The following is a 15703-nucleotide window of genomic DNA, read 5'->3' as shown; positions in this document are numbered from 1 at the left end:
GGCCACCACATTTATGACCATCCTGTCATGAGCCACTTGCTCCATCTATGAAAGAGTCTGTGCAAATCTATATGAGCAGAACAGGACCAAGTGATCCTTAATGCTAAGGAACCCACTAGAAAAAACAATTGTGTGGCTCCTCAAGCTTGTGCTATGTTGAGTCAAATTGCACCACATTTCCATTCTTAAATACATAAATTCTCCTTCATGTCACATTTTAGAACTGGACTAATGAATGGCAAATTTTGTATGCATTTTGAGAAAAAAATAAGATACTTCCATATGTGCGATTTACAGAGAATTACAAATTACATACACATTCCTAAATGCGGTACTAGTTGCTTTTTGAGATCTTAGAGAAATAATCATGTAAGTAAATGGAGGAGAGAAAGTATTCTTCACTAGTTTGCAATAGAAGAAGGCCTTGCATTTGTATCAGCACCTGAGTGGACAACTGGATCTACGAGAACACTTACAGATAATCAAGTGCCTTTCAATTATGGCCACAGTTGTAATATTGTAAAAGTTGTTTTTTACTGCAGACTGTGCTTACTGGTGTTTGAAAGTGTAGCAATTTAAAATCTGCTAATGAGGTAATCAGTGGGAAAAAATTGGCTTCTAAAGAAATAATTTGATTGTAATTACTATGACTAGAAATTTGAAAATGTAACAGGAAATGTTTGCACACATCCCCTTTATTGCAGTAAGATTAATCAAATGTAAATAATATTTGATGTCTGATGGAAATGAAAAGATGATGGAGTGATTCCAAAGTTAACTCATTCCTACTACAACTGATGTTAATACTCACCTGTTGGCTCTCCTGAGGATGTGAGGAAGAACAATATTAAATAAAGATATGTATAGGAAGGATAAAAAGATGAATGGGTAATGGTGAAAAGTAGTTGCTATAATTATCCCCTCCAGGATCTGAAGTATTACATACCAGACTGGCAAGCCAGGTCCACGTCCTTTTCAAAATCTGTCTATAAAAAGGCAGCAGGATACAAAGAGACAGTAAGTTAGAGACATAGGAGCTGTCAGCTGAAGCAACTCACCCATTTACTGATTGCCAGGAATATAAAATGATATCCCGATGTCCTGACTGAGAAGTTGCTGAAAATATGGAAGCACAACATCTGAATGAGGGAATTCTATCCTCACCGTGGTTTGTCGCTGCAGTTCTGGCTCACAGAGTATCACAATTCTGCCTGTGTGTTGCATGTTATCAGAGAAATACACAATACAAGAAGTCTTTCTGTCCAATGTGTCTATATCAAACAGAACAGTCTATTGAGGGTGTTCACATATTCCAGTCTCCATTCTATAATGTTTGATTGGTAACACTGAAACAAGCCTCAATGTTATCTTCCCACAGTGAGTGAGAGGATTATGGTGTATCTCTACTGGCATCCCACTTGCACATTTCAATTACATTCCCAATATCTGGCAAGGGTATCACAATTAAATAACTGATGTAAGTTGAGTTTCCACAGTGTAATTGAGAGACAGTTTTCGCAGGAATCGGTGCTGGAACATCAACTTTTCTTTACAGATTATATAGAGGCCAGTTGAAGGCATTGAATGCACGGTTGCTAAATCAGCTGAAGGCACAAAGGTGGTAGGGAAGTGTGTAAGGTACACAACTGTCCCATATTAACCGGGACATCCCGTATATTGGGCTAAATTGGTTTGTCCAGTAAGGGACCACCCTTGTCCTGTATTTGACTGCTACTGCTCAGGTCGAGGGAACTGTCGGGCCGGAGCGTCGCATCCGGCCCCGTCCCGACGTAGTGCAGCCCATGAAGTACAGCAGTAGTGCCTTGCCCGTGGCCCCATCGGTCGGCAGCCCGGCCAGCTGTCCGACCTTCGGACCTATGCTTACCACCGACACCACCACCCCTCCTTCTCATGGCTCGGGCGGCGGACTTTGCGCCCGACGTTGCACGGCCCGGGCCAAATCTCCTCAGCAAGCCCGCCGTCTGGGCTTTGTGTGCAGTCCAGCACCCGGGCCAACTCATCATTCACCCAGCCACAGCCGAGTCGGTCAAGGAATTGCCGTCGGGAATTTGTCCCTTATTTTGACCTTTTGTCCCTTATTTGGGAGTGAGTAAGTTGGCAACCTTAGAAGTGAGGTATGAAAAGACAGTGGAGGCCACAAACACCTACAGATACAGTTGGCAGCACAGTGAGAGGAGGATGATTTGCTTGTGAGAGCACATGAGGTGATGACCGGGACTTAAATTGGCCACCAGGCTGCAATAAAGGCTGACGGAAAGTGGTGATGGCATGCGAGGTGGGACTATCCATGAGTGAAGACACTGAGCAGTGGCAGAACTGGTGTGAGTCGCAATTTCAAAAACTAAAATAAAGGCAGAGTGTGTGTTTACAGTCTGCAGCATGTGGCAATCCTGGTACTTTCCCTGCAAACTGGAGGAAGTGTCAACATTTTGGCTCGATTGAGTGTCACGGCGACCCATAGTTTAAGGAAATGCAGTCAGAGAGAGAATGGGCAACTACCAGCAGAGGAGTGACAAAAGGCAGGGAGTTGGGGAAACCTCAGAGTGCGCATCACTCCAGGACTGTGCCTTCTATAGTGAAAAATGATGGGGTTGAATATTTCCTTGGAGAATGAAGATGGAGCCAAGATCATAGTACTACTGGTAACTCAGCTGCACAAAGGAGAAGATGCAAGCTTCCAAGGGCAATGGTGGTAGGAACTTACTGAAAGGAATACAAAGACAAACAGGAGGTAATTTTGCCCTTTGAGCCTACTCCGACATTCAACAAGATCACAGCTAATCTTCTGCAAAAGACACAACATGCTGGAGGAACTCATCAGGTCAGGCAGAATCTGTGGAGAGGATGGACACATGACATTTTGGGATGGGACCCTTCTTTGGACTGATTGAGTGGGGAGGGGGGAGGTGAAAGTTGGAAAAGGGAGGTTGGGTGGGAAAAGTCTGGCAATTGATAGGCGGATATGGGCAATGGCAGATGGGTGGAGATGGTGTCAAAGGCTTGAGGTGAAATGGAGACAAAAGGGTGCTGGTAAAAAAATGAGTAGATGGAGTGAAATGTGAAGCCAGAGGGAGGGGGGAGGGGGACAGGGGGGAGGGGAAAGAGGGGACATGAAAGAGAAATGGGGGACTCCGAGATGGGAGGGGTAGGAGATGGGTGTAAGAAGGGGAAAGGAACATGGTGATGGGGCGGTGGGAGAAAGGTGTGCACATCAAGGAAGGATGTTGAATGAGAAGGGGGTTTATGGAAGGAGGCATTACTTCAAATTGAAGAACTCAATGTTCAGGTCATTGGAATGTAAATTACCCAAGATCAATAAGACGTGCTATTCCCCCAGATTGCATATAGCCCCACTCTGGCAATGGAGGAGGCCCAGGACAGAAAGATTGGCATGGAAATGGGAAGGGGAGATACAATGACTTGTAACCTGGAGAACCATCAGGCCTTGGCAGACTAAGCTCAAGTGTTTGATGAAACGGATACTTGGTTTCACTGATGTAGAGAAGACCACATCAAGAGTGCAAAATGTAATATGTAAATGTAAGATTTCAAATAAAATCGTCTGACACCCCCACACCTTCTTATACCCCCATCACTCCCACCACCGCCCTTAACCTGTCCCTCATTCTGGCTTTACCTTTTATTCCTCTTCTCCCATAGTTTATTTTTCATCTCCAGTCTTTGACACTATTTCCATCCACCTCACAGTCACCCCCCCTCCCCCTCATCTGCATCTACCAGTCACTTATCAGGCTTTGCCCTAACCCCATGTCCTTTTTTCCATTTTTTCCCACCCTGCTCCATCAGGCTGAAGAAGGGTCCTGTCCTGAAACGTTACCTGTCCATTCCGTCCATAGATGCCGAGTTCCTCCAACACTTTGCTCTTTGCCTGATTCCAGCATCTGCAGTTTTTATTGTGTCTCCACAAGTAATCTTCTACCTTAATGCCATGTTTTTGGACTATCTTCATATGCATTAAATCTGTTACCACCCAGAAACCGATCTAGTTAATGAACTCAACAATTGTGCATTTACAGCTTTCTGAAGCAGTAAATTCCAAAGATTTACCGCTCTCTGTGTGAAGAGATTCCTCCCCATTTCAGGCCCCCAGTACCTGAGGCATTGATCCCTAATTCCAGAATCCTCAGTCAGGGGAAACGTCTCCCTGTATCCAGACTATTTAGCCCGGTGAGACTTCTATCAGTTATGTGAGATCCTCACATTTCTAAACCACAAAGAATACAAGCCTAAACTACTCAATCTCTCCTCGTACATCTCTACCTCCGCAACTCCCCTGAAACATTTTTTGTCCTGCAAGGCTGGTATCTTGAGGACAGATATGTCATATGCATATCGATTTTGCTCTCGGAATTGTACTTTACTCACCATTATCTGGACTTGACCATTTTTGTACGAATCAGGTGAGTTTTCATTCTCTTCATTTTTGCAGCTTCCTGTTCGGCATTTTACAACATCCTGAATCTATGAGAAATTATAAAGAGATTTTGTAAAGATATCCTTATCAAACAGAAGCAGTAATAACCATCATATTGCAGATGTGGATATATATTTTTTTGTTTCCACAAAGTCTCTGGTAGATTTTAACACCTTTAAGAACTTTGAACTTGAATGATCCAATATGGCAGCGTAACCGTGGCAACTCTTGTGCACTGTTTCAGTGTACTATTTTTACACTCTTGTACTGGGTATGATTGTACTTATGTATAGTAGGATTTTACTGCATTGTATGCAAAAAATGAATTTTACTGTACCTGGATACATGTGACAATTAAGTACTATTGAACCACAATCTTGTTTTTGCTTGGCAAGTCCTCCTCGACTTACCAAAAATACCATTACATCTTCTTTCAAAAACATTTTCCCCGTTTCTTTTCCTGAGAGTGAATGTGACTGTTTTTATTCTCAGTCTCTGTGTGTGTCCATGATTTGAGAGTGCACAATAATGATTCACATCTGCTCACTCTGGAAATTAAAACATACCAATTTCTACAGATACACCACAGAGAGCATCCTATTGGAATGCATCACAGCTTATTATGGCAACTGCTCTGCCCCGGGCTGCAAGAAACAGCAGAGAATAGTGGGCAGAGCTCAGTCCATCACACAGAACAGACTCCCCATCTAACAAGTCCATCTTCATTCACACTTTCCCAGAAAAGCAGCCAACATAATCAAGGATGAGTAATCGTCACCGAGTCATTCCCACTTCTCCCTTCAAGCCATCGGGCAGACGGTACAAAGGGTTGAAAGGACATACCACCAGATGCACTAACAACTCCTTCTCTGCTGTTATTAGACGTCTAAATGGACATCATATGCTAAAGATGTGTTCCCAATCTCCAGGTGTCCCTCATTGCAACCTTTGTACTTTACTTTGATCTGAACTTTCTCTGCAGCTGTAACACCATATTCTGTGCTCTGTTTTCTATCTGTTTTTGCACTTGTATGATATGATGTGCCTGGATAGAATGCATAACGACGTTTTTTCATTGTACCTTGGTACACATGACAATAATAAACCAATACCACACCCAGCTCAGTGATAGCAGTTCCTATCTTGCAGAACAGATCTTGAATGTGATCTTCGCTGGTTTTGCTCATTTTGTGCTATACTCAAAATGAAACACCCAGCCAACCTCTGGATGTTTACCTCTCCACCTTCTGCCAACTCCACCAACCGACCCACCAATTATTGTTCTGAAAGTGGACAATTGAAAGCAACACAACACTGACGATTAACAAGCTGAGGCTGGCACCGGTCATCCAGATATCTCTTCAAGTAGTTTATCAAGAAACCTTTATAGTTACTCACATGTGTGTTACTGGGAAATTCCATGTGAACACAGCAGGAAAAAATGCACATCCTTCCTGTATTGGGATGACCTGAACTGCATGCAATACTCTAAATGTGGCCTAACCAAAGTCCTATAAAACTGCACCATGGCTTCCTGATTCTTTACTCAATGCCACGACCAATGAAATCAAGCATACCATATGCTATCTTTACCATTCTATCTGCCTATGTTGCTATTTTCAAGAGGTTATGCGCCTGGACTCCAAGATCTTTGTGTACCTCAATGCTATAAGGGTCTTACCATTCAATGTAAATGCTCTCTTTACATTCGATCTCCCAAGTGCAACACATCACACTTACTTGGATTAAACACCATTTGCTATTTCCCTGACCATTTTTCTAGCTGATCTATATCTCGTGTATACTTTTGCAGTCTTCCTCACAGTCCATGACCGTAACAATCTTGATGTCATCTGCAAACTTACTAAGCAACCCATCTACATTTACATCAAAGTCTAATGTAAACAGGACTTACGAGGTTCTACCATTCAGAAATATTATACAATAAATACAATAATATGTAGTAACACCAACCATCAAATTCAAAGTAAAAAAATCCATATGGAATGACAAATGAGGAATCCAGTGAAATGCGAAATATGTCAGAAGGTACAGGGACAGTGTAAACTATCTCCATAGTTGCTAGTTCATTAAAACCAATTCACATGTTCATTCAATTGGCTGGAGGGTATCCAAATCAAGGCCTCAAATCCCTATTCATACTGTGCAGTTTCCCTCACACAGGAAATGTGAGACCTCCTGATATTTAATTTATTTGATTGTACAAGACATGTGCTATAAAGAATGGGTACAGAAACAATGAGATAAAACAATTAAAAAAAGAGATGAAACGTAAATCCATGGGATCCATCCCAGCAGTGACACTGTGGAATCATTACATATAAATCTTTATACTTTGCCATCTCTTTATGTTCCGTAAAATACTCCTTTTTCACTAGCTAGAAAGGCAGGATGTTGGAGAACTGAAATAAATTGAAAACACTCAGGAGATTAACAAACATCTATGGAGATTAAAACAGTTTTAACATCTGAATTTGATCTTTCATCAGCCTGATAAAAGTTGGCAATGTTACATGTGAAGAGAAAATGTGATAAGAAAGGCAAACACGATTGAAGATCTGTGACAGATTAAAATGCAGCCAAGGTTAAATTGCAAAAGGAAAAATATAAAGAAAAAAAGTTGGTTTTGCGACAAATAAGATAAAAGGGAGGTGCAGTTATACCTGAGACGTATTCCTGGAACTTAATATTGGGATCAGAAAGTTGTAATGTACCGAGTCAAAAGATAATGGCTCTTGGCTCAGGCTTACATTCATCTCCCACAGAGCATTGTTATAGACCAAGCACAGAGCTCAGCTTGGAAGTGAGGCAGAAAATTAAAGTGCAAACTGTAACTTGGGGCCATGTTTACAAACGGAATGAAGGCTTTTGCAAAGTGATTGCCCAATTTAAGTTTGGTTTCCATTTTACAGGAGACTGTATCGCCAGAAATAAATGCTGTATTTTAAATTGAAAAGTGTAAATAAATCGCAATTTTATCTCCCAAAAGTCTTTGGGGCCTGACAGTGGGAAGGGAGGCAATAAGAAGGAAAGTGTTGCACCTGTTCTTATCTTGTAAAAGCCACAGAGGGAATAGGTTCTTCAGAATGCCGAAAGGGGAAGTGATAAGAGCAGAATTAGGCCATTCGGCCCATCAGGTCTACTCTGCCATTCAATCATGGCTGATCTATCTTTCCCTCAACTCCATTCTCCTCCCTTCTCCCCATAACCCCTGACACCCCAACATGCTAGAAGTGCCAGCAGAAAACCTGAAAACTAATTAGTTGAGAGAAGAAGCACCAGGTGCAATAGTTGGAGAGGTGGCACAATTCAGGAGTGAGGGACTAAGGTCTAGGAAATTAAATAGAAATGGTGAAGGGGAGTAAGGAAGTGGGATCAGTGCAGGAAAGTGGTGTTGAGGTCAAAGACCAGCAATGATAGAATGAAGGGCAGAGTTGCAGGGATGGGAAGTAGGGTGGTTGAATGCCCGCTCTTGCTTATGTTTATTATGTCCTTATGAGGGGTTTTCGGATCACAAGGGAAGGCAAATCCTTGGTTAAACGAAAGGGAAGATTTGTGAAATCACTGCTGGAAGCTGATATCGAGGACAAGTGCAGCAAAGACAGAGAAACAGGTTAACTGGAATGGAATCATGAACCCGAAATATTGCTTCTTCCACAAAGACTACCTGGTCTCCTGAGTACTTCTATCATTTTCTGGTTTTATTTATTTGGCAAACTTTTAGTCATCTACTCAATTCTATTCATTTATTCTGAAGGTGATGGAAAGGGATTGATCAGTTATGTGTGAAGAAATTCCTCCATCCCACTTTAAATTCCCTTTCATTAGTTTCATTGTAAGGCTTCCCTTCATATTTTCTTTTCCTTGAGACTCAATTCTCTAATTCTGGTCATTAACATAACATGATGTTTCTTCACCAGCATATTTGTGTTTGTTTGACAGAATTTGATTCTGGTTTTTAGTTATTCAATGCTATAGATATTTGCTATTTTATTTAATGAACTGTAAATTCTCCATGATGTATTTTTCTTTGTCAGTAACAAATTATCGAGGCCTTCATTCAAGGGCTCTTGAACTAGTAACTTACAAACAGGCTTAGATACAAGGACTGTTACTGTAGGTTTCTCCTCTCTTCCCATTTCCCAATGGATCACTGAGGATGAATTAAATTATTCCACTTAGGCGTTTTATATTAACAGTACTGTACAAAAACATGGTAAATATTCAAGAGAGGCTCTTGATTACTCATCATTCTCGATTCACATCATGGCAGACAATCCTGCAATATTCATCTCTACAGGCTGGGAAAGGAAGTCTCGCCTTGCTCTGTGTCGCAGTGGGCGACTTCTCCTCCACATACACAGATGTATGTGAACATGCCAATGAGGAAACTATTATGATGAGTTTCTCTGTACTTACAGTTACAGATTTCCTTCAGGTTTGAAGAAAGGGCATTTTGCAATAGTGCTGGATAATAGTTTCCCCCATTCCAGCCCAGACCCTGTCTAGAACAGTAGATAAACCATGTCGGTAGTTAGCATCTGATCACAACTGTTGGCACACTAAGAGTGCCATTGTAAGGTTGTGTCACTGCAGGTATTTGTGGGAAATCTTCGTTACATTTTTACCAAATAGTAGCCAAGTAAGTCGTGAAGGGGTTCGAGGTGATGCTGGATAAACTGTTCTGCGTGACTGTACATACCTCTCTCCTCAGGAAGCAGTGGACTGTGATAATCACAAAGCCTTGAATGGAGTCAAAAACTGCAAACAATATTTGAAACAAGATCGATCGCCGATCAGTCATCGCCAGTACGGCTGACATCCAGGTCAGTGCCAGCAATGGGAGAACAACACATGAGCTCCACAAGGATGCCCTAGAGGGAAGAGGAATTACCATTCATTAAACTAGTAAGTATGATTGATATTTTATGGACACTTACCAATTACAATGCAGACATGTCCAAATTAAATTATGTGCCATGACCTTCTCTAAAAATTGAAATAATCTGGCAATTCCATGACATAACATTTTTTGGTATTGCATAATTGAAAATATACTTGTCGGAATAAAATATGTCAGAATAACTTCTTAATCTTTTTGCATCAATCCAGAAACTTGACCAAGTACTTACAAAGTACCTCCCTCTTGCACACTTAACACAACTTTCACATCATTCATACAGATGTTGCCTATTCCTGGCACAACTAGGTCTCAAGCTCTGCGATGATCCTACCTCTCGGATCCATCACCCCCCAATGTTTTTGACAGCACACTCCCACTGAAAGGTCAGATTCTCTAATACTCTGACGACACCAATCCCAATACCCATATCGTCCCACCACAATCCAGACACTAGTCGTGATTTTCAGCCACATATTTGATCTCTATTCCCAAATTTAAGGCACAATCTTTGCCCTTATCTTTACTGAAACCAAGATGAAGCTTTGATCCCAGACAACACATAGTCTACTGTGGAAAAGTGCTTTGCCCTATCAGTGAACTCTGCAGTGGTGGCTCTCTGAAGCTTATTCACTTGCACTGAAAATCATGAGCATTGCAGAATCAACCTTCTCAAGCCAAAAAGCTTAATGACCCCTGGTTCTTGATCCCCTCACCAAGGTTAATATCATCATGCGCATATCTTGTCAAGCTGTGTAAGAATTTTGTATTTACTGAAGGTCAGTGTCCAGCTCCAATTGACATCCTCCAGAAGATGAAGATAAAGAGATGAATCAATAATTAATGTGATGCTTTTTTTGTCATCTGAAGAAAATCTCAAAATTTCTTCATGGGCCATTCAAAGCAGGACTACCGTGAGTGGATTGCACAAGATTCCCTAATGATCTTCCAATAGCAAAATCACCCAAAGGTCAGCCTTAATACCTCCATAAACCTCAGGACCACAAACTAGGTATCACAAATATATCAAAAGACACAAAGTATTGCAGTAACTTAGTAGGTCAGGCAGCATCTCTGGAGAACATTAATAGGTGATGTTTTGGGTTGAGGCACAAATATATCCTTTGGAATCCTGGGAAGCCAGGTCTTTATGCTGGGAATCCTGGGAAGCCAGGTCTCCGGAATGCTGAGACCGCAGGTGAACATCGCGGAGCTGTGAGTCTGTGGAGCGGCCAGCTGTGGGCGGCGGCGCTGACTTTAACATCAGGAGCCTGGGATCTCTCGCCGAGATCGTCAGTTGTGGAGCTCCGACCAGTTGGCTTTGGAAGCCGTGGCCTCCGGTAAGGAAGCTGCCGTTCCAGGTACCTCGAGCCGCTGAGAGGGTTCTCCCGACGCCGGAGCACCATCACCCGGAAGGTCCTGTAACATCGGCCCTCGTAGCGGCGACTGTGGAGGCCTCAATAGGCCCGACTATGGGTGGACATGGGGATGGGGACTGGACTTTGTGCCTTCCCTCATAATGGGAACCATTGTGGGGGGATGTTTTTTATGTTTATTGTTAAATTCTTTAATGTTGTGTCTTATCTTTATCTGTGTGCTGCATGGCAAGACAAATTTCACTACACCAATTGGTGTATGTGACAATAAATGTCCTTTGGCCTTGTCCTTTATGAAGACATGGAAGATTATCCTCTTGGCATCTTTTCCTAATAACATTTTTTTCAGACGATTGAACACAATTTGCATCAATTTTAACATTTGGAGATATATTCAATATATTTATAATTTCCTCTTTAATTGCTGCTATATCAAAACAAAATTCTTCATATAAATACACATGTAAAATGGTACAGTAGGCTCCACTTGAATAAATAACGGAAATCCAATCCATCAGGGCATCCGAGTTAAATCGATGACTATCTTCTGTGATGGGTTCTTCAACAATGAGGCAGACACTACATAAGCAAGATAGTGCATAAGCCTTCTGGTAGGGTCTGCTTTCCCATGCATGGTCCATGCCATTGGTTGCACATCCACAGTCTCATCTAACAACTTTAGATTTGCCTTGAATTATGATCGATTTCACTGTTGCCTCTGATGCACAGTGTACCATATGAACAGACTTACACAAACCAATGTTTAAAATTACTGGCTGCAATTAAAGAGCAATTAGTTCACAATTCAATCATGTCATGCATGAAAATGCACTACTTGATTGAACTTTTAGTCCTGACTTACATTAATACTGTTTTCTTCGCATCATTTCAAAGGAAGTTAAATTACTTTACAACCAAGGAAGGATATCCGGTCGATGTTAGAAATGCATCAACCTATTGAATTCAGGTAATTTCGACAAGCAGCAGGTTGATCGCGACTAGATTTTCTTCTGTGGCAATCCTTTGGTCTTCTGGAGGATGCCAATTGATCCAATTGTTGGATTTTGACATTTTTGTCAAGTGAAATTCAATGCATGAATTGTCATGGTACAAAGTGTTTATATCCCAACCATACAACATTGGAAAGCAGTGACAGGATCGGTCAAAGTCAACATGGATTTCTGTTGTGCTGCAGTAAGTAAGAATTTCATTGTTCTATCTGGGGCAGATGACAATAAAACACTCTTGACCTTGACTCTTGGATTTATGAAGGGGAAATCATGCTTGACTAATCGTGTGGATGTTTTGAGGATGTAACAAGAAGAATGGATAAGGGAGAGACAGTGGATGTGGTGTATCTGGACTTGCAAAAAGCCTTTGACAAGGTCCCACACAAGAGATTAGTGTGAAAAATTAAAGCACATGGTATTGGGGGTAGGGTATTGACATGGATAGAGAACTGGTTGGCAGACGGGAAGCAAAGAGTAGGAATTAACGGGTCCTTTTGGTAGGCAGTAACTAGTGGGGTGCTGCTAAGCTCAGTGTTGGGATCCCAGTTATTTATAATATATATTAACGATTTAGGCGAGGGAATTAAACGTGACCTCCAAGTTTGCGGACACAGCTGGGTGTCAGTGTGAGCTGCGATGAGTATGCTATGAGGCGGCAGGGTGACTTGGATAGGTTGGGTGAGTGGGCAGAAGCATGGCAGATGCAGTATAATGCGGATAAATGTGAGGTTATCCACTTTGGTGGCAAGAACAGGAAGGCAGATTATTATCTGAATGGTGTCAGATTAGGAAATGGTAAGGAGCAAAGAGACCTGGGTGTCCTTGTGCATCAGTCACTGAAAGGGGGCCAAGGAATGAGCGTTCACGTTGCGGCCCTGTTTCCACCAATCTCCATCACTGCGCATAAGAACTGCGCACAAGAAATGCCGAGAAGTGTGTTCAGCTCTGGCTGAACAATTTTAAATCTTGTGATGTGGACTCGATAGGAAGTAGTCACTGAAAGTAAGCATGCAGGTGCAGCAGGCAGTGAAGAAAGCTAATGGCATGTTGGCCTTCATTGCGACAGGATTTGAGTTTAGGAGCAAGGAGGTCCTACAGCAGTTGTACACGGCCCAGGTGAGACTGCACCTGGGGTATAATGTGCAATTTTGGTCTCCTAATTTGAGGAAGGACATTATTACAATTGAGGGAGTGCAGCGTAGGTTCACCAGGTTAATTCCCGGGATGGCGGGACCGACATATGCTGAAAGAATGGGTCGACTGGGCTTATTTCACTGGAATTTAGAAGGATGAGAGGGTATCTTGTACAAACATATAAAATTCTTAAAGGATTGGATAGGCTTGATGCAGGAAATATGTTCCCGATGTTGGGGTAGTCCGGAACCAGGGGTTACAGTTTAAGAATAAGGGGTAGGCCATTTAGGACTGAGATGAGGAAAGACTTCTTCACCCAGAGAGTTGTGAATCTGTGCAATTCCCTGCCACGGAAGGCAGTGGAGGCCAATTAACTGGATGTTTTCAAGAGAGAGTTAGATTTAGCTCTCAGGGTTAAAGGAATCAAGGGATATGGGGAGAAACCAGGCACAGGGTACTGATTTTAAATGATCAGCCATGATCATATTGAATGGCGGTGCTGGCTCGAAGGGACCAATAGCTTACTCCTGCACCTATTTTTCTATGTTTCTGTGCATGTCCTCATGGTGCCGGTATCTGAATGGGGAGACAAAACAATACCCTACTTGGAGGATATCACCCACAGGCTCAACCTCTGCCTGCTGCATTTCTTCCGCCACCTGAGTCCCTGCATGAATCTCTGATGGGTGTGGGCAGGGAACTGGGGCTGGGGTTTGGCGGCTCCTTCCTGGTGAGTCAGCAAGGGCAAGTAGATTCATGCTTCATCTTTGGAATTCTTACTCTGGGATACAGCCGCCTTCAAACCCTTCTGCAGGAGGTAATGTCATGACCAGTTCATGAGTCCAAACAGTTGCCTCTCTGGATTAATAGATTGCATTTTATGTTATGGGCCAATATATGGAAAAGGACTCCTTTGAGAACATACTCTCCAGAATACTTGAATCACAACCCAATTGCACCAGTTTAATTAATTACAGGGCCCTACACTGTTTCAATGCTCAATTGTAGAAGCAAATTAACTTCATGGCCACTCTGTTTTAGGAATGTTCATTGGATGTTGAATAGAACACCAGGGATAACATTCCTGATCTTTTCAGGACAATGCAACGGATTTCTTTTAGTCCATTTAAAAGCAGTTGAGGTCTCAGTTAAACATCTCAGTGAAAAGGTGGCAGCTCTCAAACTGAACCACACCCTCGCTACCACCAGAACCTACAATTCTGATTCAGATATCATACTGCCACCAACTGAGTTATCACTAACAGAATAAATATCACTGAAGCAAGTCGGGAGGGCATTCCCTTCTTCATCTCGGGCAGCCCCTGGGGATCAAGGAGGAGTTGTTTCCACTCCACTCTTGTGGGGTCTGAGGCAGCGGATTAGACCAATGTTGGATCTGCAGCTCTACCATAGATGGGACAGGAGGTGTCTGTCTGATCTGGCAGCTGAGTGGGTAGTTTGAAGGATGGTGTTCTAATTCTGCTGCTGCACGTAGCTTTTGTGTGAACCCGATGTGTGGATTTGCAGTTCTCAATATCATCCCAGGTGTTCCTTCTTCCTACTGGGAATAAAGCCAATCTGGGTCAAATCTATATAATTTTCATTACGATCTTGGCGCAATATGCAACGTGAAATAAAACAAGAAAATGTTGGAAGGATACAGCAGGTCAGCCAGCATTTTCAGATTTACAGTTTCAGCAACATTTTGCATTTCAACGTTTCATTTGAATATTGTACTCAGTGGCTTTCAACATGACCCTCAAATTTGGAAATGCTGTGAACTGGGAATGTCTATGTCAGCCGTTTTGTAGAATTTTCAAGAAATTAAAGTCAGTAGAACTGATTCGTATCAACTAATGATGTGGACTTCTGAGCTTTCTTACAATTTGTATCTACTTCGGTATGTTATTAGGGCCCATCTGTTCAATGACTCATGCAACTGAACAATGGGTATATAACAATTTACATAGCAAAATGCTTCAAAATGAGTGTTGATTTGTATAAAAAGTGAAAAACTACAGGCAGTTCAGGTTCAAAGAGATAGGAGCCCTTTTTAGTAATCTAGTCATGTGGATCAATAACATGACTAGATTACTAAAAAATATCAAAAAGGTAAATAGAATGCTGGGTTTCATTTCTGGAAGGATGGAGGACAACTTTTGCTTGGAGGAAGGTGGCACAGGGGCACAGCAGTAGAGTTGCTGCCTTACAGTGCCATAGACCCGGGTTCGATCCTGACTGCGAGAGCTGTCTAAATGGAATTTGTATGTTCTCCCTGTGACCTCATGGTTTTCTCCGGATGCTCCAGTTTACTCCCACACATACAGGTTTGTAAGTTAATTGGCTTCTGTAAATTGTCTATAGTGTCGAGGATAGTGTTAGCATATGGATTGATCATTGGCCAGCGGATACTCGATGGGCTATAGGGCCTATTTCCGCGCTGTATCTCTAAAGTCTAAATTCTGGCCATTGCCCCTCAGAAAGAATGTCAGGTGCAACACTGATTTAGCAGGATGTTTTGTACTTGTTGATGTAAGGAATGCCGAAGTCGATTGCAGCAATCTGTTCAAACGCAGAATCCTGTTTGAAAGAATGTGACTTAAAGAACTGAGTACTGGGGTCACTGTGCAAGATCTTCAGTGTTCAACTCAGACCGGGTGAATCCTGGAGTGCCTGGCATCATGCGTTATGGGTTAAATTTTATACCAAAAGATATGATTGTGATTTGGACAAACACAACTTACCACCCACATTTTATAGCATTAAAAATTATTTTTCAATGGTTAAAATCATATAATTGCATGTC

General features: G+C 42.1%; 1 protein-coding gene across 6 annotated transcripts in view; it reads right to left on the bottom strand.

Annotated features, from left to right (window-relative positions):
• Positions 1-15703, bottom strand: part of LOC116988564 (adhesion G protein-coupled receptor B2-like) — a 514190-nt gene that overhangs the window by 41219 nt on the left and 457268 nt on the right. For all 6 annotated transcript variants that reach the window (XM_033045397.1, XM_033045400.1, XM_033045401.1 and 3 more), the window contains 3 exons: positions 9180-9351; positions 4408-4503; positions 947-986 (listed from right to left, as the gene is read on the bottom strand). In XM_033045397.1, coding sequence (XP_032901288.1) covers positions 947-986; positions 4408-4503; positions 9180-9351 — 308 coding nt within the window. The remainder of the gene's footprint in view (positions 1-946; positions 987-4407; positions 4504-9179; positions 9352-15703) is intronic.

The sequence above is a fragment of the Amblyraja radiata genome, chromosome 27, assembly GCF_010909765.2.
Source record: "Amblyraja radiata isolate CabotCenter1 chromosome 27, sAmbRad1.1.pri, whole genome shotgun sequence".
NCBI classification, from domain to species: Eukaryota; Metazoa; Chordata; class Chondrichthyes; order Rajiformes; family Rajidae; genus Amblyraja; species Amblyraja radiata.
The sequence above is the reverse complement of the archived record's forward strand: the minus strand, read 5'-3'. Positions and strand labels throughout refer to the sequence as shown.